A 26,901-nucleotide genomic window follows, 5' to 3' on the forward strand; every position below is an offset into this window, starting at 1 on the left:
GCAGTCTGGATTCATGTTTATTGAAGCCAGTAATTAAAGACGTCCTCATTTTGCCAGCACTAGAAAGCAAGGTTCCACATGACTGCATACTGCACCTGGTTAAAGCCATACAAGTGGACTAAGGTTTGTTTCATACATTTGCAGTCCTAATTGTAAGTTGGAAGAAAAACTTATAAACTTAGTATACAGGACAGTGAACTTTCATTTACAGCAGGTATATTGTTAAGTTCACGATGTACAGAGCAGTCACTTTCAACGTAGTTAAATTAAATAAAATACGAAATTCTGTTCAGTTTAAACAGTTTTGTTTTTTTTAATGCCAATAAAAAAAGTGCAAACTTAAAATCAAGCAGCATAACCACAGCATTTTTATGGAGGGCCAATCTTTAAAGTTTTCTATTTGCTTCAAGTTGAATGCTTTCATTTTTTGTTTTCTTAGTTTAAACATGAACAGTAGATGCAGTCACTATAATGCATATAAATATAGGCATATAATAGTTTAAACAGTCTACCATACAAGTGTATCTGCAAATAAAATGAAGTTTCACTTGAAAATGTAAAGGCTGTTTGCATTTGGCCTTTGGTTCCAATGCTTGAAGACACCAGAATAACAACTGTGCAGCTCACCAAAGCCAGCAGACTTTGGCACCCACAGGATGCTACATTACTTACAGCTCTCTTCAGTAAACTAGGAGCATTCACTTGCAATTAGAAACTGGAAATCTGTCCCTGTTTTGTCTTTCATCAAAGCTGGTAAGTTATGACACAGTAACAGTTTTGATCAGTTTTAGTATACTCAACATTTTTATACTTATGGAAAATACTTCCATCGTAAGTTTTAGCCATATTGCTAGAAAAGTGCTTATCAGGTTAGATGACAAAAAAAGGCAGTTTCAGACTGAGGTTTTCAAACTATGCCATTACAATCACACACTTTAGTTTTCTTGTCCAATTTTTGATGGTTTAGTCTCCAATCTCACTTCTCAGTGTCAGTAGGACAGTGTGTAATTACTTCTGGTGTGCTCACTTGCAACTGGCACCCATTACACCAGAAAGTGCATCCACGTCACCATCAGCAAGCCACAGTCTTAGTCTAACTGTTATCTAGACAACTGTATAACTTCAGGTCATACCATTTCTTAAAAAAGTAAAAAAAAAAAAAAACCAAAAAAAAACCCCAAACCCAAAAATAGAGTATTTTCAACCAAAAAAAAAAAAAAAAAAAAAAACAAACCCCAAAAAAAACCAAAACTGGCACAAGTAACATACTCATGATAATGTTTGTCAAAGAGGCAAGTAAATACTCTTAGCTTTCTAGATGTCTAGACAGACTCACACGAACAGCCTCTTGCTGTAACATAGGAGTTGAGGTTAACACCCAGCACTGTGTTAGTGGTCAGTCTAATTCTGTATCTTAAAGTAACAATATATATTAGGGAAGTTATATCCAGACATCAGATTTAGTACAACAAGTTCATATCAATAAAAAGTAAACTCTGTATAATTCAAATTGTGGTTTTTCCCTTCAGCATTAAGAGCACAGAATATGCTTGGTCTTTTTAATTTCTGGTAGTGTGTCCATGTAAAACAAGCATACTGTGTATAAAATCAAAGTGCCATTTCAGTAACCACTGCAGCTGTGTTTGTTTGTACAGAATGAGGGTTTATGTGACCATGGACAGGGCTCCCTTAGAGCAACGGACAACCACAACCCATCTTTCCAAATGAAATGCTACATGAAAGAAAACACAAAACAACTTCTTCAGGATGTCCATCGTGTACACATTCATACTTTTTAGGTTACCTTCAGAATTGGAGTTTGCTGCACCTGCAGCAGATGTGGTTGGTACTAGGGCCTTGAAAGTTTTTTTTAAAAACCTCCATAGGTGTAAGGCAGGAATCCATTTTAGCTTGGTAGCTAATATTTAGTTACAAAACAGTAAGAAAGAAAAATACTGAGAGTGTTCTGTAGCACATTTCATTATGGGAAAATGATCCATCACCCACCATTCTTCATAGGCCAGCCTCTTGGCATAAAAAAGGCAGAAGCTATCAGAAAACAGGATTTAAAATTAAATACAAATTGCCAAACTACTGTTTTTCAAATAAAACCAAACAGTGACTGTTTGTACTACAGTGCACAATAAGTTCAAGCACCTTCTAAAGACACATCACATACTGTGCCAGGCACTTGGAGCTAAACAAGTTTAGTTTCTCCCTTTGTCAGCTACACCAGAAAGGGCATCCACACTCTTAAGACTTCTTTATAAACTAAAACAAGATTTATAACAAGAATAAATTCCCATGGTTCTTAGTGTTTGGCATGGAATTCTCCAATGTAAAGCAGTCTTTTAAAAACAGTGACTATTTACCCCCTGTGAAACACAGGATTTGACAACATTGCTCCTCTCCAGTCAATCCAACATTCTGGTTTCTCGCTGTCCCAAATCCGTTTCCCCTTTTAGGGCTCCATTCCCCACCTTGGCTTCTTTCCCCCAGTTAATGCTGTTCCACCACCACCACTCCAAGAATATAATGCATTGCAAACATACAAGTAGCCAATTCCAGAAACTCTGAAAGAGGGTTTCAGTTCTCTTCCTTGCCTCGTGTGCAGTCAGTAGTACTTTTGAGAATTCTCCATTTTGCTTCTCTGTGTTCTTCACAACAGGAAATGCAGCTGCACCTGCTTTGCCTCCAAACCAAAAGAATTGCCCTATATAAACTCTAAATGGTTATCTTATACAGAGGGATTTTATATGCAAACTTCCTGAATGTGCACTTTTTACTGGGACAAGGCAATGATGTAGTAAGCTCATTTCCCCTGCCCCGAGAAAACTGATAGCATCTGCCATAGCAGAAAATTCCTGGTCTTATCAGATCACTATACATAGTTATTTGGTCATTTACATCTGCATTGTTCTGCCCATCAAGCCTCATTCTCTGTTGGAGGAGAGTTTGTTGTTACCATGGGGTCAGGCTTTCGAGTGATCCTGTCCAGCTCCTCCTGAGCATTTGCCAAAACTGTCTTTTGTCCTGGAGAGAAAAAGAACACAAAACAATTGAGTTTCAATGAAATGTTTTAACCAAGAAGCACAAGTGTTCAATAAATCACATTTAGATGACAATATATTATTTATTTCTCATTATTTTGCCACCTTCCCAAGGCCATGGAGCCTGGCACAATGCAGGGTATTTTTTGTGTAAAGACTGATACTCAGGTTTGATTCACTTTAAAGAGATGAAAAGCTGAATTACACAGCAGGAAAAAGCACAGTGATATGTTTATAGCAACTAACATTTAAAAATAACTATATTTAATCTTCCATAAAAATCAACCATACACAATTCTATTATTGGCATTGACAGCAAGGACTTTATTTAAACCCAACTTTAAAGCACAAAGTATGTAGAACACTTGCTAAAAAAGAAATCCCATTTATTTGGTTGCACTTGTACCATGCACATTTGAATATGAAATAAGTAACAGGAAGAACTCTCCTATCTGCAGACAAGCTTCCCTTCAAAAGGGGACAGAAATTGCATACTCATGTAATATCTCCAAGCAGGCATTTCAAAGCACTTCTTCAATTGGAACCAGACACACTAAAGTATTTCATGGGAAGGCATATCTTACATTTCTATACTAGACTCAAAACTTTTTAACAATTCCCTAATTGAACAATCAGCTTACTTCAGTGCTTCTGAAAATTACAAACCCACAGACAAATTCATCATCAAAATTGGAACAATACATCCTAATGCATGGAGCATACAACCATTTAAGATTAAAAAGCTATATTTTTAGACAAAAAGTAGATTATATAACCATGTACAGCTTCCTTACATAGCCAAAGAATTTAACAAGCATCTGTTTTCCAGCTCAAATGTGTGTGAAATATTAGGTGGATTTTTTCCAGGGTACATGCTGAAAACATTAAGAAGGCAAGATTTGGCTGGTAGAGATTCAAGTGTTTTTTCCAAAGTACAAAGACATAACCAAGTTAAAAGTTTACCTTTAATCACTAGGAAGGTTTTAGCACTAGTCATAAGCCACAGCACCTGACACAGCATCTACTCAAAGTAGGAGTATTTAAGCAAAACTTAGGAGTTAGTACATGAATTAATGCACTGTAACAGAACTTAAAATACAAAACACTTCATGTGTAGACTAATGGGAGTTTGTGTAGACCTGGGAGTTTAAAAAGCATAAACCCTAAAACATTAAAGGCCACACAAAATCCTCACTTAAACAAGAGCAGATCTAAACAAAAACTATGACTTTGTTTTTTATGCTGGATGAACTGGCTCCTTAGGGCTCCAAAATAACTCCAAGCAGTGTCCTGCAAATACCTCATGTGGACAGGAAAAACTCTCCCAATGCAGGGGAACATACTCCCCTTTAACTCCATGGGGAGCACCTTCCAAAGGAGGAGAAATTACAGGGAGCAGTTTTTAAGAAAATAAGAGTTTCCCCTCAATTATGAATGAGAGTGACACTTGCTTTCAGTTTCCCTATAAATTTCAAGGAGTGATTGCCTCATTCAGTGAGATGTCTTCTGGACAATTACATGCCCCCAGTTCTGTGCAATTCCCCTTGCTAGAACAGAGTGAGAGCAGGGAACCTGAGTTCTTTATCCTCTGTACAGGAATAGAGAGGGAAGGCAGCCTTAGAATTTGCAAGAATCTTCTTGTGAATATAAATGAAATAACTGTGTGACTACGGAAGTTCAGATGTAGAAAAATAATCCACCACAGAAATAACCAACTGAAGTTTTTTGAACTATCCCAGTCTAGACATCAAAGAGAGTCCAGAAACAAAGGCAAACAAGAAGCATGGCACAGCAGGAAAAATGGACATGACACTGCCCAAAAGAGAGATTTTTCTCAGGTAAGAACTGTCACAGTAGAAACCAATCCATCAATGAGGCTGACCAGTATTGTTGAGACCCACAATGTCACTCTCATGCTGGGACAGAATCTCAACATTTCAACCTCAGGCTATTCCTAGCTATGACAGAAACAGATGGTCTCTTTAAAGCTTAAATATTTTTGTCATCAACCTTCTGAAAATGTCAGGCTCTTTAAACAGTTTAGACATTTGAAATGCTTACAGAGATAATTTTAGCACATTTACTCGCACAGAGGATGCTGCTGGAAATAATGCTTTCTCCAAGATGTTCTGCTCAACTCTTCCACAAAGGAACAGGTCATCTCTTCTGCTCTCACCAGCACCAGGTACCTCACAAACCCAACAAGAGCTTTTCAGGGAGCAGCATGAGGAGCCCTTACCTTCTCAGCACAGTTTAATCTTCCACTGGTTCACGTAAGGTATGAGCACAGCAGGTGACAAGAACAGGCACCTTCCTCTGTGAGTGAAAGCCAACTGTTCTGTTCCCACAGCCAGGAAAGGAATAGGAGCTGCCAGCTCAAAGTAGCCAAGAAAAGCCAACCTTGAGATCATTCATGAGAAGCACTTCCACCCAAGAAAGAGAACTGCTGCAGCAGGCACTACAGCGAGGGAGATCTGCAGAGCTCAGTACAATATTCTGATCATTCGTGTTCAGGACAAGAATAAGCCAATGATGGGAACTAATGAAGAAACTAGTGGGGAAAACAGAGCTCAGCCTCTAGCAGGAGACCAGAAGAGAACTTGTCTAATTTAGTCTGTCAAAATCAAAGTTAAGGAAGGATATATGATTGCTGTCTTTACATGTTTCAGGACAGAAAATAACTATTCCAATTAGAAGTTTATGCTGACACAAGGAAAAAAAAAAGGCAAAAAAAGCTTGTTATCTTCAAAAGTCCTGGAAGGCATAGAGTGTTCTAGAAGACTCATAGAGTACAGCCCATTACAGACTAGTTTAGCAGTTTTTCCAGAAAATGCAGTTATGTTTTAGGTGCTTAGAACAACCTACAAGCCCAACAACCAACAGGGTCTGTCCTGACAAGTTCTGCCAAGCCACCCACATTTCTGTGAAAGGATAACAGGTCCTGTGCAGAAGGGAGAAGTGGTCGATATCCTACCTCACATCACCTTCATGGAAATAAACTTTAAAAAAAAAAAAAGGCTTGATATTTCAGAGAAAATTAATGGATTTTAATTCATAAAATTACCCATTAATTATCCATTGCACTGGTCAGTACTTTTATTCAGCAATCTACTGTCTCCCGCTGTTGAAGAGAGCAGATATGTAGGTACGTGTGCCTGAAGACACAACAATTGATTTGGAAGGATAGGATTGGGGAAAAAGTTATTTACATAAATTACCAAAGCAATGCATGATGATAGAACGGAAAACAATGATTAGGCAAACACACAAGCTTTTGAGATACTGAATTTGATACAGACTAGAAACCCTCCTTCCAGGAGGCATAAAATGTATTAAACTGGCTGAATTGTTATAGAAGATCCTGCTCAGTGTCACAGAGATGAGATCAACCCCGTGTTCCCCTGAGAGATGTGAACAGCACACATCTATAGCACAGATCAGCTCACCCTTCTCAGGGCAGGCAGGGCCCTGTCTGCCACCCCCAGCTGTTTCTGAGCACAAAGCAAACGGGCTGAGCAGAGTGCCAGGGGACAGAACTGTCACAGCCAGACAACATGGCCTGCACACAAATCTGTTCTTGCAGGCCACACACAAGTCACAGGCCAAGAGGAACAGCTTTCAAACCCAAACACTGATGCAAACACAAAGGGGCTACACTGAGCTCCACTGCCACCCAAACAAGACCAAAAGTACTGGGATTCAGAAAGACTGGGCAAAGGAAAAATGTAACTGAGGAATTAAGTACTGGAATAGGCTTCCTGGAAAGGTGACATTACAGCTTTTATTTCTGAGTTTGATTTTTAATCACTAGCCAGGTACTCCCCAACTGATTTTGCTTCAGGTAGAAAGCATGCATGAAATACCACCTAAAAATAATTCCAGTTCTATTTCTATAAAAGTTATTTTGACTTTGTAAGTAAAACATGAAGCTGCATTTGATGAATCAGGGGACACCTTTCAGTGTTTAACTGAAGAGGGCATTCTGGATTATGAAAGAATTAGTTCAGTGTTTTTGTAACATGGAAACACTATTATTATGGAAATAATATATAATACAAATCCCTTTTGTTATCTTCATAATAATTAAATTTAATAAAGACAAAATTACAGGATTCATCATGCTGAAAAAAAACACACAAAAATCACACTTGACTTGCTGTAAATCCAATCCTAGGCATTTTTGAACTTTTAGAACATGAAATGTCATGTATAAACCCTCCCAGTTAAAAAGAAATTTAAAAATACCCAGACTCCAACTGCCTTGGCTCTCTGACTGACAGAGCCATCAGTGTGGCTGGGAGTAGATATTTCTCATTTCCAGTACAGAAAGCCATATCTTCCCCTCTCAGCTCTGAGTTTGAGGAACTGTGGGTTTGGCATCACCATTAACCCACAAGATTGCACAAGCTTGAGATCAGAAGTAGTGTATCTATCAATAATTTAATAGTAAAGAATTCTGGGAGGAAAGCTCCTGAACATTCAGTGTGATGGGAATGCCAGTATTGAACAGAAACAGTCAAAGAATCAAAGCAGTAAATTCCATCTGTCAGGTGGACAAGGCAATTTGCACCACCAAGGTCTGGGTAGGTACCAACCAGTTCATTTTCACTGGACTGCTGCATTATTTATCAGCAAGGATCTCCCACACTGCAGTCACAGCACACACACAGAAGGCACCCATTTGTCAGTGTTATCAGCTGTGCTGGATTGCAATAAAATTCTAAATAATTAATGAGTGAACAACTTCAAGCTGTCACAAGCAGTGATTCATTTCAGCTTGAACTCTGGGGAGATTTCAATCGTTTAATTGCTAACTCCAGCCCAAACCCAAAGAACTGCATCTCTTTTGCAACGGTGAAGCATCAAGAAAAGAAAGGGAGGAATTCTGAAGCTGAAAAATAAATCAGCACTTTCAGCATAGTGATCAAGACTCAAATGTCACTGGAATCCCAGCAGTGCAACTTCACTAAAAATTAACAGAATTTAACAGAAGCCCTGGAGTTGTGATGTAGCAGTAGTTTAGTTCTTCTTTTAGAGACATTTTGTCCTGCCATCTGTCAAGGTCTGTCACTTTCCTGACCAGTGTAAGAGACACACCCAAGGACCAAGGAGCCAAATAAACTATTAAAAACACGCTGCAATAACAAGCCCATTACCTGATTTCTTGGCTGTGCTTTGCACTCCTCCAGCACCAGGACTTCCAGGAGAGCCAGTCTTTTTGCTCAAGAGACTGTTAAAGAAACTAGCCAAGACACCTTCACTTGCAGCATTATCTAAAGAAAAAAACAAATATAGATTACACAGAACACTGCGAGCTGGTAAATGATAACCTATTTTCACATAGATACAAATCTCTTGCCAATCAAGGAAATAAACCTGAGCTCTGAGGAAGTCTGTCCTTGGTTCAGTTCAAATACCCCAGCCCTTTGCATACCTTGGCATAGGCAGAGATGGCTGAATGCACATTCCTGCTTTTCTGAAATGATGGGGGGGGGTGTAATGAAATTTTAATCTAAATATTGGTACGTTTTTAAGTCTTTAATAAATGTAAAAGCCAAGAGCAAGATTATTAAGTACAGACTTGAAATTCGTAGACTGATAAGCCCATTAACAACCTGCACAGATGTTCTAGTACAGCCTTTCATGCCACACTGCTTTTAACAAATCCAAACGTGGCAATTCAGCAATGAGACAGGATCCAGAAGGCATTTTACCCCCTGGAAGCGAGGCATGGCCCTACAGTGCACAACAAAAAAACAACACTGGCCCTGCAGACCTTCTTAATGCCCAGAGGGTAAAGAAGCCCCTCAATACCATGGAGCTGCATGTCAGGGAAAGATCTCATTTCCAAGTGACTCCATCTGCTACAGCAAATGACATTCCAGAGAGGACTTAGTGGAACAGGGTTTGCTGTGGATTCCAGAACAAGTGATATGAAGTATAAAACTGTTCATAGAGCAGTCTCCACCCTAATAATCCACCTGATCCATGATAAATTTATTGAGGCAATTTAAGGAAATTAGGATGCATTTGACCTCTATCTGACTGCTTGGCAGTTACAGAACTCTATTCCAAGTCACACAAATGACCAGAAAAGAAAAAAAACCAATCCAAAGTTATGTCATAAATGCATTTCTGTTATTAAACTAGCTATACAATTAGTGAATAAATACCCAAATCTTTCTACAGAAGAGGATTCATGTTAAGGGAAATAACACATGATAGAACAGTAAAATGCTCATTCATACTTTTAATATTTGGATCTGGTTTCTTAACTGATGTGATTGGTGAGGCACTGGGTACATTGGCGGGACCAGCTCTGCCTTGAGTCCTTGGGGATCCTGCAGGGCCTCTTGCAGGAGATTCCTTAAAAAGTCCAAATCACACACATCAGAAAAGAATTTCAAAGTATTACATTAAGCAAGTTTAACATCACATACTTTTTCAGCCTTTCTACTGACACTGTAGTGATGCACACTGGAGAAAACAAACAAGCACCCAAAACATCAGTTATTTTGGGAATGTGCCTCCACTACAGGAAAGGCTGAATCATGGCAGGAAATTTTAGGTTCAATAATCCAATCCAATGTTCAATAATCCAATGGAAATTTTCAGTTCAATAATCCAGTGAATTCATAAGCAACATTTTAAAATACTGCCTCATTATTTATTTCCTTTCTGCAGCTTGGGGAGATTATGTAGGTTACATTTAAATATAAAAACTGGATCTCTGCAGGTTAGAATCATTCCCTTTTGCCTACAAGGAAACAAAACACCTCCTACTCTTTTCCTTGGATCTACTTACTGATGCTCTTGTAGGCGTTGCTGGCTGTTTGGCAAGGAATGACTGCAAAAACAACATATTAGCATATTAAATATATTTTAAAGAATACAGAGGAATAAAATACAGTGAAGCTGAGTAACCATAAATTTACTTGATCTTTTTCCTGATATTTACAGGATTCCCCTTTGATATTTCCATATTTCCCCACTCTGCCTCTAGAGGACTGACTGCAAGGAGTAAATAAGCTTTGGGCCTTTGTCTCACACAGCCAGCCCAGAAGTCAAAGCCAGAACCACAGACACCCCAGTCTGTAACCTCCAGGACATTTATAATCACTGGATAGGGAACTATTGCTATATTTTTTAAACTATAGAGCATAGCCAAATTTGACACATTAAAGTCTTTCAAGCCTCTGGCTGTAAGGAAACTGCAATGCTCAGATGTTAGGTTTTAAAAGTATTTCTTTTTCACAGATCAATACAACTGTGTGGTGAAATACAAAGTCTCTTCTTCCTCTTCTCCTTTGACCTGTACATTCTTTCTGTTTTCAGCATATCTTCCCTTCAACTTGCCAAGTTAAGTGACCATATTTCCTACTTGCATTTGTTAGAATAAAGTCTTACTTCACAATTACATCTGAATTTGCAAAGCTGAGAAACAGCTACCTGGTGATTTAAATGAGGAATGAAAAACTAAAGGCAATAACAAGGGAGAAATTAAAGTGAAATCTTACATAGTAATGACTTATTTTCATTCTTCCATTCTTACCTGCTGCTTCATAAGAAATACTTGCTCATCTTCTGCTGCCAGCTCTTTATCATGGACTAACTGTTGAACACAACATTTTGTTGTTATAAGTAAAAACTGAAATTACTGTAACTGGTTTTTATGCTTTGGTGATCAAAAGGGAACAGAGAGAGGCAAATCTTTAAGACTACTGTTCACTGTTTTTAAAAACTGGTCTTTCACATTTAAAATAACAGTACCATTAAAGAAGTTGCCATTAAAAAATACTGCAAAATAAAAAATATTGGAGTAGATGAACAGTGATGCCAGCACTGTCCTACAGACATGAGCACTTGGTAAGTAGCCACATTCCTTTTTTTAAGTTTGGATATTGATCTCATCAGCATCTCTTCCATGAGCTGAGATCAACTTGCTTTGCCTTTGCATGGCAACCTCAAAGCCATGTGAGAACAAATGGAAATGTCCTAAAGAGAATTCTCCATTTTCTGGGTGTGTTTCTGCCCCATGCATGCAAAAATGGTAAATGTAAAAATTGCTACTCCTGGACTGCTTTTCATTCAATAAGGTGAATGGTTTCTGGGTTTGCTTGCAGTATTTTAAATAACTAATAAATGAAAGCCTGACATTTCACATATTTAGATTAAAAAAAAAGAGTTACATTTATATTTGGAGTTCTTCAATATTAATAGTCCTTAGCAGCCATTCGAGCAAACTCTACCTATTTGTAGGGGTACAGAAAGAAATTACCCCTTTTTACCTTTCTTACAGGAGGTTTTACAATGAAGTCCTCATATGCATCTTCTGGTTTTACTGTTGTGAAGTTTTCATGTAAAATGGCAATTTTCTTCTCATTGTCCCAACCAGCAGGTCTGTAAAGAGAATAGAGCTTTACCTTTTCTGCAGCTTCTACAGAGAACATTTATTTACTGCCCTCTACTTAAATAAGGCAATTTTCTTACAGATCAGCCCTATTACTCAGCTAAATTCCAAGGATACAAAAACGGGAGTGGTATAGTCTGAGTCAAGTAATAAGCACTAAGTTGCTGTTTAAATTTGGGATTCCACAAGACTTGCATACTAAGTTTTTGAACAACATACCATTCAATTTAATTTTATATCCATGTTACATGCAGTGTAGTGCTAAATAAACCCCCCTGGCACCCTGCTGCTTGTCCCAGTGACTCACATAAAAACTGCATCCTTCTCTACCACTAAGGCAGGTGTGGTAAACTGGAAACCGTAGGTTTTATGTACAATGTACTTATACAACAGGTCAAGGTTCTTCTCCTCCTTTACTGATGTATAAATCAAGGCAGCCCCATCTGGGCTTCTGGTTAAGGAAAATTAGGTAATATACTGTTTCTAAATTACAATAAGAATTTCAAAACAGGAATTAATAGATTTATAGCTACTAATTAGGCAAAACAAGAGACATTTAGTATACAGGGGTGACAGGGATATAACAGGGCAAGGCTTGTGGCACTTTTCAGTGACATACACAGGAGTTATCCATCCTCCCAGGCTTACATGGAACCTGCATCCTACTTCACTTGGAAAAAATCAAAAAGTTAATACACACATCAGATCTCAGGCTTACATGGAAAATGCAATTTCTGAGGGGAAAACCAAGAAAGAACACTTCACGAAATGTAAGGCAAACCCTCTGTAAAATAACAAAAGGTCCAAGTCCCACGCACAACTTAAAAACTATAAAGTATTTTACACATCTGTCAACACTTTCGAAAAAACAAACTATATACATACGTACCCAAGGTTGGGTATGTGTAGGATATACCCTAAGCAATACCTAAATACCAAGCAATCTTGCAGAGCAATTTCTTGGACGAATGTTACGTGAACATGAAAACATCTCTTCTTGCTTCCAGATTAGAGGCAATCTCCTCAGCACAGAAAAGGATACACTGTAAGCAGAATCTGCGGATGTGTGACTGAATGAAGTCAAAGTGTTCTTCCCTGTAGTCATGCTCCTTCTCCAGGACACTAACTGCATCACACTGGGAGAGGCAGGAAAACAAATCAGAAAAACCCAAGCATTTAATCCCAGCACATCTTAAAACACCTTCCTTAATCTTACACACTCCCATCACATTTACTTTGAATCTCTGGTTCTAAAACAGCACTGATAAATCAAACACTAAAGTAATTAACATTTAATTGATAAAGTCATTGCTATTCCATCAAAGTGAAAATTGATGTCGATGGCAGAAGCTCACTTGTAGAACAAATCCCTCCACTGTTAAAGCAGAATTCATTTTGCATGCCTGCAGAAAGCATGTCTTTAACAGAGAAGTAATGAAAGCCAGCATGGCAGCAAGGAGAAGCAGAGCCTCACTTTAGTGCACACCACGAGCACGGGGATGCCCAGGTTGTGAGTCAGCACGTTGTCTCCGAGGGGAAGGGACACGTGTTCATCCTCCTGGCCAGACGAGGGGCCTCTCCTCTGTGGCGATCCTTGGTAACCTTCTTCAGGTTCTACATACTCCTGAAACTCCTTTATAACTATTAAAAGAGAGAGATTCTTAGGCTGCAACAAAGGAGCTAGCTCTTTTTAAACCATAATTAATCTACAACTACCTAGAAATCTCAAGGGGTTTTTTAATTTTATTTTTATACTACATGAGAACTGAATGCAAGTTAGGCCTTGCTGCCCTTTCCAACAGCAAAATACTCCTCCACCAAAACTTACAGGAAGCTACATCAAGTGGGATCTGGAGTCATTATAAATAATCACAATTATTTGCAAAAACACGTATTCCTGAACGTTTCATTATAGGACAGTTGACAACAGAAAACATAAATGTGGTTTAGCAACACAGCCTATACCCTGTAATTTGTACCTATTGTGGAAGAAAGCATGGTGAAAACACAAATGTACACAGAAAACACCAACCTGAAACAGCCACTTTTTCTTAAAAACAATTACTTTAGTTCCTATTACTTGACATTTCTATTGCAGGCATCCAGTGCTAGAAACATAAAACCTATCTGCATAAACACAGACTCAAGGGCTTCTGCAGGCTACGTGAAGAGACTCAGCTGCATTCTGGAAAACTACAGTGGGGTCCAGAGGAAACTTGATGTTTTTTATGTATTAGTATTTTAATTTTATGGCAATAGTATTAAGGCCATTTTGGAAATGCTCTGTGAACCCACACGTGCTTTATCAAATGTGGGCTGCAATCTACACTTTAACATCTTTTATTCAAGACCAAAGCCACAGACCAGCTAAACCTGTGTCCTGGATGTGGCTGCTCCAGGCACTCACTGCCCCGAGGCCCTGGGCTCTCCTCCTCCTCACTCAGCCATCAGGAACCCTCATAAAAGAGCCAAGCAAACTCCATGATCTGCTCCCACAAAGGCTCCTTCATTTTAGAAACAGTGGGAGCAGAGTGACTGTAGGGACAGTCAGGAAAACTCCTTAGAAAAGCCACCAGTCTCCAGCCCAGCCACACAGAGAGGCTGCTCAGAACACCCTCTGTACCAGGGAAGGAACTGCAATGAGCCTCTTGAGCTTTAGGAAGTGGTAAAACCTCAGGGAAGTTTCTTACACAAGCCCTGTAAAAAGAAGTCATGGTACCTTTTCAAAACAGGAACCATTCCTGCAATGGCATGGGTGCGTGGAAGGAAGAACAAATCAGAAAACTCTTCCATTTAAAGCTGCACAATCTACAATGCTTAGCTGAAATATAAAATTGTGTGATTCTTGTGGAAAGGAACTCCATTCCAGAGAAAAGCCTAAAAACCCCAAGCTAAATACAGACCATAAGACTTCCAATCACCAACTCAATATATGCCAGGGTGCAAGGAAATACAAACAAGTGAAAATGAAATGCAGTTGCTTTTAACATGGGGAGGCAGTGCCTTCTTGTGGAGAAGAAACAGCAGTGCTCCAAAGGATGCTGTCTCCAGGACTGTTTCTTAGTCAGCTACAGCAAATCAAAATTCCATCAAACATTCTGCACATTCCACGTGTTTATTATCTCACCAAAAGCATTTAACTAGAAAAGGAGTTTTTGAAGTGCCACTTTCCTTTATTAGCTCTCCCATTACTATTTACTTTTGAGGCCAAATGTATTAGAGCAGTTCAGATGAGTCTCTCTAACTTAATCACACAGAAAAGACTACTTGACAATACAGCTCTCCATTTACCACAGCATCACAATCAGACAGGATTCCTTTCCTGGGTTTTGTTCATATCAAAGCAAAATAATCTCTTCTTTACTGAGCATAAACCCCTTCATATGTGGGGAAAAAAGGCCTCTCCCAAAAAGAGTAACAGTCAACAACATGAGAAAACACAAGATGCTCTAAGAATTTTAGAAATGTAAATAAGAGCAAATGCAACATGGAAATTTCAGAGGTCTGATGGTTTCATCCTCATGAATTTCTGCTGAATGGGAATGAAGGGCATAACCCCAGAGAGCCACAGCTCCCAGCCCCCTCTCTCCCCAGGAGCCAGCAGGACCCAGCAGCAGCACCAAGGCCACACCTCACACAGAAGGGAGAACACCCTTCCATGTGGAGATGAGCTCTGTGTGGATTCCCAGGGATGCACCTGGCCTGGCATTAACCCCTGCCAGACACGGAGCAACGGGACACAACACTGGGGCCAACAGGGGCAGCTCTGAACAAACAACTGCTGAGTTGACAGAAGGTACCAGCCAGAGCAAAGACCTCTGACTACAGCACCCTGAGCACACAGACACCACCAGAACTCAGGAACAAGTGGGAGTTCCTGACAGCAACAGGCTCTTCAACACTGCTCCAGGCTTCCACTCAACCCCCATTCCCTTCAGAATTTAGTCCTAAGAAATCCAGGCACTGTCAGATGCCCTGATGTACAAACTGCATTCTCACAAAGTAATAAAGCAGCTCACTCTAGTTAAAACTTTCCTTGACACACAGAAATTTCAAACTTTTTCTTACCTCCCACAGCTATGTCTCATTTGAGCCTTGTTCTCAGGCTTTTAATGGATATAAAGTTGTGCGTCCAAACAGCTCATAAAATCTTTTATTTTTATTTTTTCTAATGAGCTATGAATATTATCAAATATTATCTCCTCCCCACAGTTCTAATTGAGGAATCATCTTCCATATGGTATGGAAAACAACTATTTTCTTTATTAAGAAATAGTGAAAATTACTTTAGTTTAAGGTTTTTCAACAGGAAATACCCCTAAGATGATGCACATAAAATAGGAAGCCAGAAAAACAACAGTTCCTCTGGAAATGTGCCACCCATCACTACAGCTGACTACTCAGAATGGCCTATTATGTTAATAAAATTCTCACCAGGTGATGATGTGCCATTAAAATCCCACCTGCACTACAGAGTGCTGATTTATCTACCAAACTTGTGGCTCTTTAGAGTTTTGCATCGAACACAGCAAATGAAAGCGAGGTTCCACCAAACTGTTTTGTTGCTGTTGCTCATACGAGGCAGTGCAGGGTAACTCCACCCAAAACTGCTCCATCACTCAGGACATGCATTGACTAGAAGCACCACTGAGACAGCAACCCACAATTATTTTAGATTTGGTTGTTCCAGCAACAGTAATTTGCTCAGGCTTGGAGCGCTCTTAAACTGCAAAGTGGAAATGCAGGCAAATGCTACAACTTAATGGATAAATCCCAAAGGCCCTGAACAGCAAAATGAGAAAAATGAAGAATATTTTTCTGAGACAATCATTCCATATTTACACTCTTCAAAGTTTCACAATCACTTTTAGCTTTTTTTGTACCCTATCTTTACTGATCATTAAAAATTTTAGTCTTGTAAAAAGAATTCCTAGACAAATGATACCTGAATAAACTATTTTTTAAAAATCTTTTAGCTTTAGAAATCTTTCAGCTCTATGTCAAATCAGAAAAGCAAAAAGGTAGACAATCTAAAACTAATTCAGCTTGAATGGCACAGCACACAATTTGTAAAAACATGTTATTGTGTTTCAATTCTTTAGCTTCAAACAGCTCAGAGGTCATTGGTGTAATTGCCATTTTACCAGCACACCCCCCTTCTGCAGTTCTTGATTCCTGACAACCACCATATCTGCTCTGCTGTCTCAAAAAGGGAGGCAACATCCCTGAAATAATTATTCAAATATGTGTTATTCAAATAATGAATTATCACAATGGAGCCTGAATTAAACAGACATAGTTGACATTATGTACCTGACTCCACATTAGCCAAGCTCTTAGCAAGGAACCCCCAGAGGAGCTCAGTGATGGAGTGGGTGCAAGCAGGCAATGCTCTGAGTACATTCCCAAGAAGGCAGCCTGTGGCTTCCATATGTCCTGCTGCCCACTCTGGAAGCTCTAACTCCAAAGGGAAGTTTCTCACCCAGCCAGGTAAGCCAAGAGTCAGAATCTCAACCAGCAAACACAGGAGCAAGGGCTGGGTGCAGAAAGGCCTCCCAAACCTTGCCAGCAGAGACAAGGCAGTCCAAAGTGCACCTGCACTGACAAGGGTGAGCTAACAAAGGCATCTCTGGAAACTCTTAGCACCTTAGCAAAGGAGAAGGAACAACCTTGCAGCACTTCTAGTGGATGCCAGTGGGGCAGGACTGGGCAGAGTTCCCCCAGGGTTCCTGGTGCTGAGTGTGACAGCCACTGTGGTCATTCAGCTTGGGATGGAGGGCAGGAGTAAGGGAATACTCTGCCGGAGAAGTCAGGAAACACATCCATCCACGTGGTCTTATGCTGCAGGGGGCTTAAATTCAGCACATCCCATCACTCTGCACTCCATTTCTATGTTTCAACTGCCATCATGTGAACTTTATTATCCTGGTTTTTACATATTTGGGCTGTTGCAAGCCAGTGACTTCCTTTTCTAAGTGGCAGCATACCCCAGGAGGCACAGGCAGCAGGATTTCAGTAAGGAGAGCTTTGCTGTGTAGCTTCAGGATGGGCAGCAGCCCAAGGCAGTCACCAGGCATATGTGCAGTACCCTGGCTAGTGCATTACCCTGACACAGTTACAATGGGCCTTTCCTCAGGAGGAGAATTACAGGACATGGTGGCCAAAGTTCTGAGCACAGAGGTGGCCCTAGGGACAGTCTGCAAGAAGCCAGAGATGTGTCCAGGTGACACAGGGGTCCTGCACAAGGCCTGAGAACAGGAGATTGAAATTTGAAGACATCAAGGCCTTCTGTGCCACACCTGAGCCAGGGGATGGCACTGGAGCCAGGCATGGGGGAACTCAGTCCCTTCCCCATCTCCTCTTCCCTTGACTCCACGAGAGCTCAGAACAAACCAGGAGTTTCTATGATAGTTTAGAATTCTCTATCTAAGATACCACTATTGGAAAGCCTTTTAAGTTCCTCAGACAGGGCACTCAAGCTTTGCCATAGCTCCTTCACAGAGTTCACTCTGAAGGGAAGGCTGAAAAGCTTCTCTTTGCAAAAGGAAAATTTAAGTGCACAAACTTGCCCTTTATTTGGATTGTCATAACATTTGCAGTGTCTCACAAATGTGCAAACTGGGTTAAGTGCTGGATTTTGATACTAGAACTGCCTTTCCATTTCCCACTCCAAAAAATCTGACACACTATTTTTTCCCCTTAAAACTCTCATAATTTACTTTTTGTTTAAATGTAACCTGATGATCAAACCCGGGTGGTTTCAATCATTAAGTCTAAACTGCAGCTGGTATGCTGTAGGCACAAGGCTTCTGGGAACATAATATTTAACATTCAGAAAGGATTATCAGCTATACAAATACACCTGAGTGGTCACAGGTCAAACAGATCACACTGCTCCCTGTGGTAGCTCAGGAACCTACCAGACCATATTTGCAAGGGTTCCACACTCCAGCACAGAGAGCCACCAGGAGCAAAAGCAGGAAGCACAAAGGATCAGTCTGAATCTACTTCATCTGAAAGGACTGGAACTTGCTAAGGTCTTTTCCACTAAAGAAATTTATTTTGGAGTAATTCAATATGAAAACAGAAAAAAAAAAATCTCAGGAAACATTCACCGCTACTTTAGGAAAGCGCTGCAGGATCCAATACTGCAACAATGACTGCCTGCCAGGGCTAGATTCCATCCTGCCATGGATATGCCAGGAAAGAAGGTTCATTTATACAACATTCCTAAAGTCACAGGGTAGGAATGGCTGTAGTGAGACACAATTAGCTGCACCAGGTTCACAGAAACCAGAATCACTTCTGAGCCACGAGAAAAACAAAGGGAGAGAGACTTTCTGTAAGACAAGCACAGTATGGGAATGGGACCTGGCTGAGATATCACAGCAAAGCAGACAGCTCACTTCATCATTGAATTTTGTCACCATCTTTTAAAAACAGAATCTGTCATTTTATTGAGTTATTTTTTTAAATTGCCCTTTTTAAAAATCAAATTATCAAAATCTCACTATTGCTCAGGATCTAGACCAATAATTCACCTGATGTTTTGTCAGCACAGCAAGACCAGAAGAATTGTTTTAAAGCCCAACACAGTATATTTGAATTAGTGTTACAATCACAACTTAAGAGTAAATTTTTTCCAGCTCATTCTCAAAACACTGACTGAAAGAAATCCATCAAATGTTGTGAGAGCTAATTAAAAAACCAACAGCAATGTATGGATGCACAAAGACTTACACTTCTGCTCCATGTGCCTCATCTCTTCTGGAGGAATTTTCATCTTATCAATGTGCTCTTGCAAGACACTGGCCCACTTCTGTAAAGACTCCATAACAGTCCAAGGTCTAGACATATCTGCCACAAAGACCACGATGGTGTCTTGCAGGGATTCAGCAGAAACGGCGAACTTCAGCAGCCCTTTGTGGTACAAGTCTCCATCCAGGATCCAGACATTGCAGCGAGTGTGATCTGAAAGGAAAAGGCACAGTTGGAAGCCAGCAGATGCCAGGGCTTGCTTTGCCAGGCTGGGAATGACCAGGTGAGAGCATCAGTGTTCAGTGGAAGGAGCAGACCCAGCTACCAGCACACTCTGCCTGCTTATTTATAAGACTGGTTCTTGTGTAAATGCCTGTATTAGTCAGAAATGCTTTCATTTCTGGGTTCAGAACATTTTCCTTTAAAAAATAATTTCTGTTTTGAGCTTTCACTCAGGACAGCTGTCAGGACAGTTTTTAATCGCTGCACAACATTCCTGCATTAGAAACAAGCACAGTGAGCCCAGAACACAGGGGATGAGTAAGTAAGGTCCAAAGGGGTGGCCCTGCCCCAGCCCAGCAGGGGATGAACGCTGCCCTCGGTGTCTCCCAGACACATAAGCTGGTTTCACACACTCAAGAAACTTCCCAGCAGAATTAAGCTGCAAACAAGATACCAGCAATAAGCAGCTTAAGTTTCTAGCACAGGAGTGGGAGGAGCAAATACAGGATGAACTCCCCACCTTCCCAACAAGGTTGTGCCACCTGCTCTTAACTCACACTGACTTAACACCGGCTCCTTCTGCAGGCTCCTGACCAAATGAGCACTGGGGAAATGACCTGGTATTGCAGCTTTTGTGTTTCTTCCACAAGTGTTTCTGATAGTGACAGGATGCTTCCTTGGAATGCAAGGCAGAGTAGAGGGGGATCAGCTGGGTCAGACAGCTGGCATTTTACCCCGAAACTGAACTCTTGGCAGGAGTATAAGAACTGAAAAAGAAGTTTCCTCCAGAAATGATATATCAGGTAGCATGAACAACCAATTCTTCCAAATTAAAAAAAAATAGGAAAAAAAAAAAAGAGAGAGAAGGAGAGAGGGAACATTATCCTCAGAACTTCCTGCTGAAGAGGGACAACTTCATTGTTTCTATCTTCTAGATTCTTCCTAGTACCCCTCCCTAAGGATTCCCTATTTTACCACAGCTATCCAGAGGGATCAGTGAGTCTCTTGCACTACATACACAATATGTCACTTCTGAAACACAGAGATCTGCAAACCAGCCACTGCAGAACCCAGATTTTCAAAGCAGCTACTGAGCTTCATAATTACCCTGCCTCACTGTGCTTCCGTGTCCTGAATCTTTCAGCTATGCAAAATAAATCCAGTAACTATGGCTATCATAACTTTATTCTGGGAAGGAATCCACCCCTCTTGACTAGAGAAAAAGGCAAAAGCTTGGCTAAGAAATCTGGAGGAAGAAAAGATGACAGATATATACATCCTACCTGTTTAATCAGGCCTTGGACAAAATTACTGAGCAGCCCAGTTTCAGACATCTCATCAAGGTGCCGTATGTGGCAGTCTGTTTAGCATTTGTTTTAAGTTCTGTTGGGCTGTCCTAAGACATTCCAACATCAGCCATCACACAAACAAGCCAAGAGCCATGCTGTGAACTTACAGCTCCTCTCACTGCCAGCTGCACCCCTCGATTCACTCTACAGTGACCAGTGGGGGTAAGCCCTGTGGAGCTCAGAAATGCACAAATGAAATATCTGTGCAGGACTCTCTGCATCCTAGAAACATCCTGTGTACATGCCCTAAAGCAGCAGCCTCCCAGTAAATAAAAAACCCCGTGAGCTTTCTATGAGCTAAAGGTTATTAATAGACAGGGACTGCGTATGTACAACTGTCTCCTTGGTGTATGAATGGAAGTTTTGAAAACCTAATGCAAATCTATCCATACTTTATGCAAATTTACAGCTCTCCGCAGCACTGATGGATTCTCCTGTGGGGAATACTCTGCAGAAAAGACTTTCACACCTTGGCAAGTTAGAAAAATTAATACTATCCAAATTCTCTGCTTCTAAGTCTTGTTTTAAAGCCAATATCTAAGGTTAAAATTGTTTTAACCTTAGATAAAACAATTGCTTTAATTGTTTGCTATACACCTTTGTTCCCCTGAAGGATTTAATTTTTGCTTAACATGTGGAATGCAGACTGGAACTAGAACACAGGTGGAACTACCACTCACAGTCAATCTGCTAGGAAGCCTGGAAGCCTTGCACTCACATTAAAATGTACTCTACCAAAAAAAAAAATAACATTGTACGTAAAGGAAAGGTTTTGCTCTTTTCCAATAGGACAGAGGAATGTCTTGTGATTCACATTTGCTAAAACATAAAGCAAAAATACAGCACTGGGTGCTCATAATTTGGCAAGGACTTGGTGGTAAGTTCAGCTTTGTCAGCACCACATTAAGCTCGTTAGTCACGAATGTTAACTGGGCCCTTCTTACTGGCCATGACACAACATACAAAACCAGAGCAAACAATTACCAGGTCCTGTTGGAAGGAGCAACTTATCACAGGCTATTACAAAAGCTGCTAAAATCACATCTCTAAATCCTGTCAATATTCCATTATCCCTTTAGTCCAGAAAAAGATTTTCCAGCTTTGATTAATTTTATTGCACATGGTTGATTCTGTGATCTGCAACTACATCTGCATCTATTCAAAAGATATCAGTGGCAACTACATATCCCTTGCTCAAGCTGTGAAGAGAAGCAAAAAAGGAGAAAACTTTCAAGAAAACTATTTTAAAGATGTTGACAAAAAAAAAAAAAAAAAAGACCATTTTCTCATTAGAAACTAGTGCAGCAGCAAGACTTGGCTCAATCTGGAACAACCAGTTCAGCTGGAATATGTATATGATATGGCTGAAGCCAGTCCAAACCTGAGGAAAAACCCAAGACTGCTTTGTTTTGTTACAAGCAAGAATGCAACCCCAGAATGGCTCCTCTTCCCTGCACACTGGGCACAGGTGAGAAATGTCCCTGTGGTGCTTGTGGCTCCAGCTGACACACACAGCATAGAGCAGGCCATGCAGTCTGGCTCCCTGTTCTGCTCTACATCCCCACTGTAACTCTGCCCTGGCCCTGCAAGGGCCTCTGAAAGCTACTCTGGAAACACAGATCCTTTAGGAAAATTGTGCACAGCTTCTCTTCTACCTCCTATGAATTCAGGTTCTCAGTCCTCAAAAGCAGACTAACCAGTACAGACAAAAACAATCTGTTCATCGTAAAGACAGGCAAAAAACCTGACATTTGCCACAGTCCCTGAGAAATTCCACTAATGGAGGACTCTGAGGCCTGAGCTCCAGGATCAGTTAATGTTTAAAGCTAACTCTGCAGGCAGTGCTATAAATGCTTTCATCCAGATGAACTACGGTGTCATGTATGCAGGAGCAGCCATATGCTCTAAGGATAATGTAGCTGGGGATTTAGGAGAATCCTCTCTCTCCCAGGATTGCTTCTCAGGTCTCTCCAAACCTCTCCTTGAGCAAATACCTTGGCCTAGGCAGCATTTGGGATAGTGATAAAATATAACTTTAAAACAAAAAGGTATCTTTTTAGATACCTTTTTATTTTAAAGGAAAGAGACTTTTCAGACAGAGATTCAGAAGAGACTTGGAATCTAAGTATCCTGACCCCTGGGAACCAAAGCCCATGTGTCACACTGAGCAGTGACACCTGGCAGAGCTGCAACAGCTGGACAGAGCACAGTGCCCATGTGCCTCCAGCTGCCAAGAAACCAGCAAGAGACATGGAAAACCACAGTCCATGGGCACTTCTGTGAGCCACAGGGGGCCTGCGAGGCAGAGATACTTCCTGAACTTTCCTACAACTGAAAAGAACAATTTAATTGCTGTGCTGATCTTAAGGAGGAAAGTAACGGTAAACTAAGATTGCATCCAGCAATCCAGAAAAATTCTACTTGAGATGTAGGAGCAGCCAGGTTCAAACATCCCTGGAAGAGGAATGGGGAGGGAGGACCACGGCATAGGAAACAACACAGATTTTCCTTAAGGTTTCCAAGGGGAAGTGGGAAGTAGATAATAAATGACTCAGCATTATGAGGAAAATATTTCTCCTGGACAGAGTAAATTTATCTGAAATGAAGAAGAATAAGACTAAGAGAGCAAATAAATCTTCTATCACCTGGGAAAGAAGCTGAGATCACCTCACTCAACTGCAGACTTTCAGTTACCAGTGTTGGAATCCCTGGAAATCCTTGTGATCTGGTCTTGGCTAGGTTGGAGTCTAACAAAAAGCAGAGACCCTCAGAACCACTCATCTGCTCCTGAGCTCCTGAATGCCTACCCTGAGGTTCTTTATGGCTCTCAGAATTGTGGGTCAGTTATAAAGCCTTTGTTCCCCAATCTAGATATGAGCATACACTCATCTGAAGCACACAGAAAGTTTAAAAACCAAATCCAAACCTGTCCTAGAGAAGAAAGAGTGTTATCTCTGCCTGCTGGGAGGTCCTGACCCACTTTGCTATTTATTTTGCTTGTGGATGACACTAATGAGACAGAAAGGAAAAAGGCACGTATTATTAGCTCCTAACACACCCATTAGAGGATGTATGAAGACCTGAACTGGCCAGCTGAGCCAGTAGTCAGTCAAAAAGATCTCTTTTTTTCCTGCTAATGCTGCCTGAGTTCTTATGACAGGCCTCTCCTAATCACTTCAAATACTTATCACTTTCAGCCACTCAGGAATAGCCCCAAAACATTTCCAGAGTAGGGATACACTTGAGGTTTGATAGATAACACCAGGAAAAATAGCACAGCAAACATTTTTCTGCTTGTAATAGCATGTCCTTTGAAGCTGCAAGAGCCCTGATGACACAGGCTGTCTCAGCCCTCCTAATCACAGGGGCTTTTTCCACCCTGAGGTGCTTATGCAGTACTAAAACAGATTGTGCATGGTAGAAAAGCACTTACAGTCAGAACCTGAAGAAGCACTTAAAATTACAGCCCAAAAGATTTTCAGGAACTGCAAGGAGGCCCCTGGAAGATATGGCAATGTACTCATCCTTTCATTGTGCCTAACTGAGCATCCAAAGGCAGCTTCCTGCCACGTGAGTGCAGGCCCAATCTCCATAACAACCAGTCACATATGGCACTTAATCACTCCTGCAAGCCTTCAGTGCATCTCCAGTTTCAAAATACCATTATAGGATCTCCCTACTTGCTCCCAGGAACAGGGATGAGCCACCACCACTGCTTCCCTCTTCTGGGGACTGAAGGAAGTCATGAATAGGAAGACTTACATTCCCCATTTTAAAGACAAACCAACCCAAGGAGGTCTAGCAGCTTGCCCAAAATGAGATCAGCAGAAGCACATTTAGGAGCAAAGATAACAAACTCACTCCCCATCTCCTCCTGTCCCCAACCTTCTCAAAAATACAAGTAAGCTGATCATGAGGCCTGCTTTTAAATGGTCTCTTGACATAATCTCCCTCCATACAGTAGAGAGACAAGAGATCAGCAGCAGCAACAAAAAGACAAGGGCAAAGAGCAAAGAGATCAGCCCCAGCTTGAGAAAAGTAAACACTAATTCTGACTTTAAGTTCTGTTCTTCACTCAGTCAACTAAAGCAAAACATCTGCTATAGCTAACCAAAATTCCACACGCAGCCCCTATGAGAAACACCCTATGCCCAGAAATCCATGCTGAGCATGAAATTCTCAGGGATGTATCCCTCCCTTTCTCTAGTCACACAGTAGCCACAGCAAAGCCACTGCAGCTGCTACAAAGTCACCACCAGCAAAGGGGTCTCCCCAAGCCCAGAAGGGATCCCCAAAGCTGCCCTGCCCCTGGCACAGGTCAGGCTCTCAGAGGGGCAGGAGGGAGAACAGACATGGACTGTAAAACCTTTCCCTCCACAAAAATGGACACAGCTCCAAAACTCCCAGCACCACCAGCTGAACCAGCTACTGGGGCGTAGCCCAGAACACACTCATCAAACCACAATTATTAAAACATCATGGCAGCTACTTAATTAAATAGATTGCATTTGAAACAAACTTACCATCTCTGTCTTCATCATGAATATTCAGATACAAGTATTCCAGTCCTCTCCCTTTCTTGCCATGCTCTGCTCCCTGTATTTTAGCCATGAGTGTGGTTTTGCCTGAACCATCATCACCTGCCAGTAAGTTTGTAGAGGAAAAAAAGACACCTTCAGAATTACATTTGACTTCACAGAAAAGATTTTTTCACAACTTGCTTAACTGATAAGAAGCATCCTTATACACTTCCGAATCACAGTTACTTGCTGTTCTCCTTTAAGTATTTCAGCTAAATCCAGTGGCTTATACCAGAACAATAAGAATGAAGAACTATCTTTTTCTCTATTCTTACTTAAAATAGGCTATAACTCTAACGGTGGAAATCAAAGAGAAAGCAGATCTACAAGCGCAAGACAAGACCATAAATCAAATTACATAACCCAACAGTAACGAACCCATGTGTCAGTTTGCACCAATCGGTGTTTGAAATACACTTTGTTTCTATAAATAAAAAAGCAACAAACCAACACCCGACTGGTTGCGTGTGTTACTTACCAAAAACAAGAATATTCTTGCCCGATGGCAATTTAGATCTGGACCGTGTGGAGACTTCGCTGAGGATGGAGGACCTGGGGAAGCAGCAGAGCGGCCGCGTTACCCCGCGGCACGGAGCGAGCCGGCTGTGACAGCACCATGAGCTCAGCACATCCGCACCCACAGCCGGCACATGCGGGCTGTGGACGAGCAGGGCTGTCAAAGCCACAGGCCAACTGCACTCTGAAGCACCACAAGCCTGCCACCTTCTAGAGAAGAGCTTTTATGATTTCTAAACCATAGGCAAGGACATTTAAAGTTCTCCACCCTTGCAAGAGGCCGCAATACTGCAGAACATTACTTTTCAACTAACTCTCATCACAATCGATTGCTGTATTCGATATATGTCCTTCTGCCACGATAGGTATTTTTTAAACCATTCTTTAGAAATAGAAGCCGAAAACACACGAGACCGCCTTTGCCGGAGCCGGCCCCGCGGACGTCCCGCAGAGCCGCGGCCCGGGCTCCGCTCCCCCGCTCTGCCTCAGCCCCGTACTCCCGTCCCTGCGCCCGCGGGGTTCCCGTCACGCACGCCCGGGCCCCCCGGTGCTGACCCCGGGCCCCGCCGCCGCCGCCCGCGGGACCCAAGCGCGGCCCCGACCGGCCGAGAGTCCGCGCTCCGCTTCAGCCCAGCGGAGCCCGGGCTCACGCGGCCGTGCAGGCCCCGGGCGGCCGCGGGCGCTCACCAGAGGTTCTGGCCCTCGTCCTCCTCGCCGGGCAGCTCGGCCCCGCCGGGCCCGTCCGGCCCCAGCAGCTTCTTCTCCGCCAGCACCGGCGCCATCTTGGAGCGGCCGCCACAAAGAGTGACCTCACTGGGCCGCGAGGACCCCGCCCCGCCCCGCCCCGCCCCGCCCGCCCGCGCGCGCCGCCGGCCCCGCCGGCCCCGCCGGCCCTTGCGCCCCGAGGCTGCCCCGCCGGCCCCGCGCGCGTCGCGCCCGCCCCGCGATCAGGCGGTGCCCGGGCAGCCCCGGCCGCGGCCCGCCCTGCGCGCGCCGTCCTGGGGCCGCCAGCGCCC

At 41.8% G+C, this 26,901-nt stretch overlaps 1 protein-coding gene across 2 annotated transcripts; it reads right to left on the minus strand.

Annotated features, from left to right (window-relative positions):
- On the minus strand, positions 1-26,715 carry DYNC1LI2 (dynein cytoplasmic 1 light intermediate chain 2). Of its 2 annotated transcripts, XM_059857762.1 has the most exons (13): positions 26,573-26,715; positions 25,848-25,921; positions 25,313-25,429; positions 19,201-19,431; positions 12,935-13,101; positions 12,503-12,596; positions 11,768-11,903; positions 11,339-11,450; positions 10,603-10,662; positions 9,856-9,897; positions 9,299-9,416; positions 8,207-8,323; positions 1-3,033 (listed from the first exon to the last, which is right to left on the minus strand). In XM_059857762.1, exons 1-13 carry the CDS (start codon positions 26,665-26,667, stop codon positions 2,927-2,929), a joined length of 1,470 nt encoding a protein of 489 aa, XP_059713745.1. In that variant the 5' UTR covers positions 26,668-26,715; the 3' UTR covers positions 1-2,926. The 2 variants fall into 2 exon arrangements, with proteins under 2 accessions (XP_059713745.1, XP_059713746.1); XM_059857763.1 differs by lacking the exon at positions 25,848-25,921 and having other exon boundaries at positions 26,573-26,687.
- Between the last annotated feature and the right edge of the window lie 186 nt (positions 26,716-26,901).

The sequence above is a fragment of the Haemorhous mexicanus genome, chromosome 12, assembly GCF_027477595.1.
Source record: "Haemorhous mexicanus isolate bHaeMex1 chromosome 12, bHaeMex1.pri, whole genome shotgun sequence".
NCBI lineage: Eukaryota > Metazoa > Chordata > Aves > Passeriformes > Fringillidae > Haemorhous > Haemorhous mexicanus.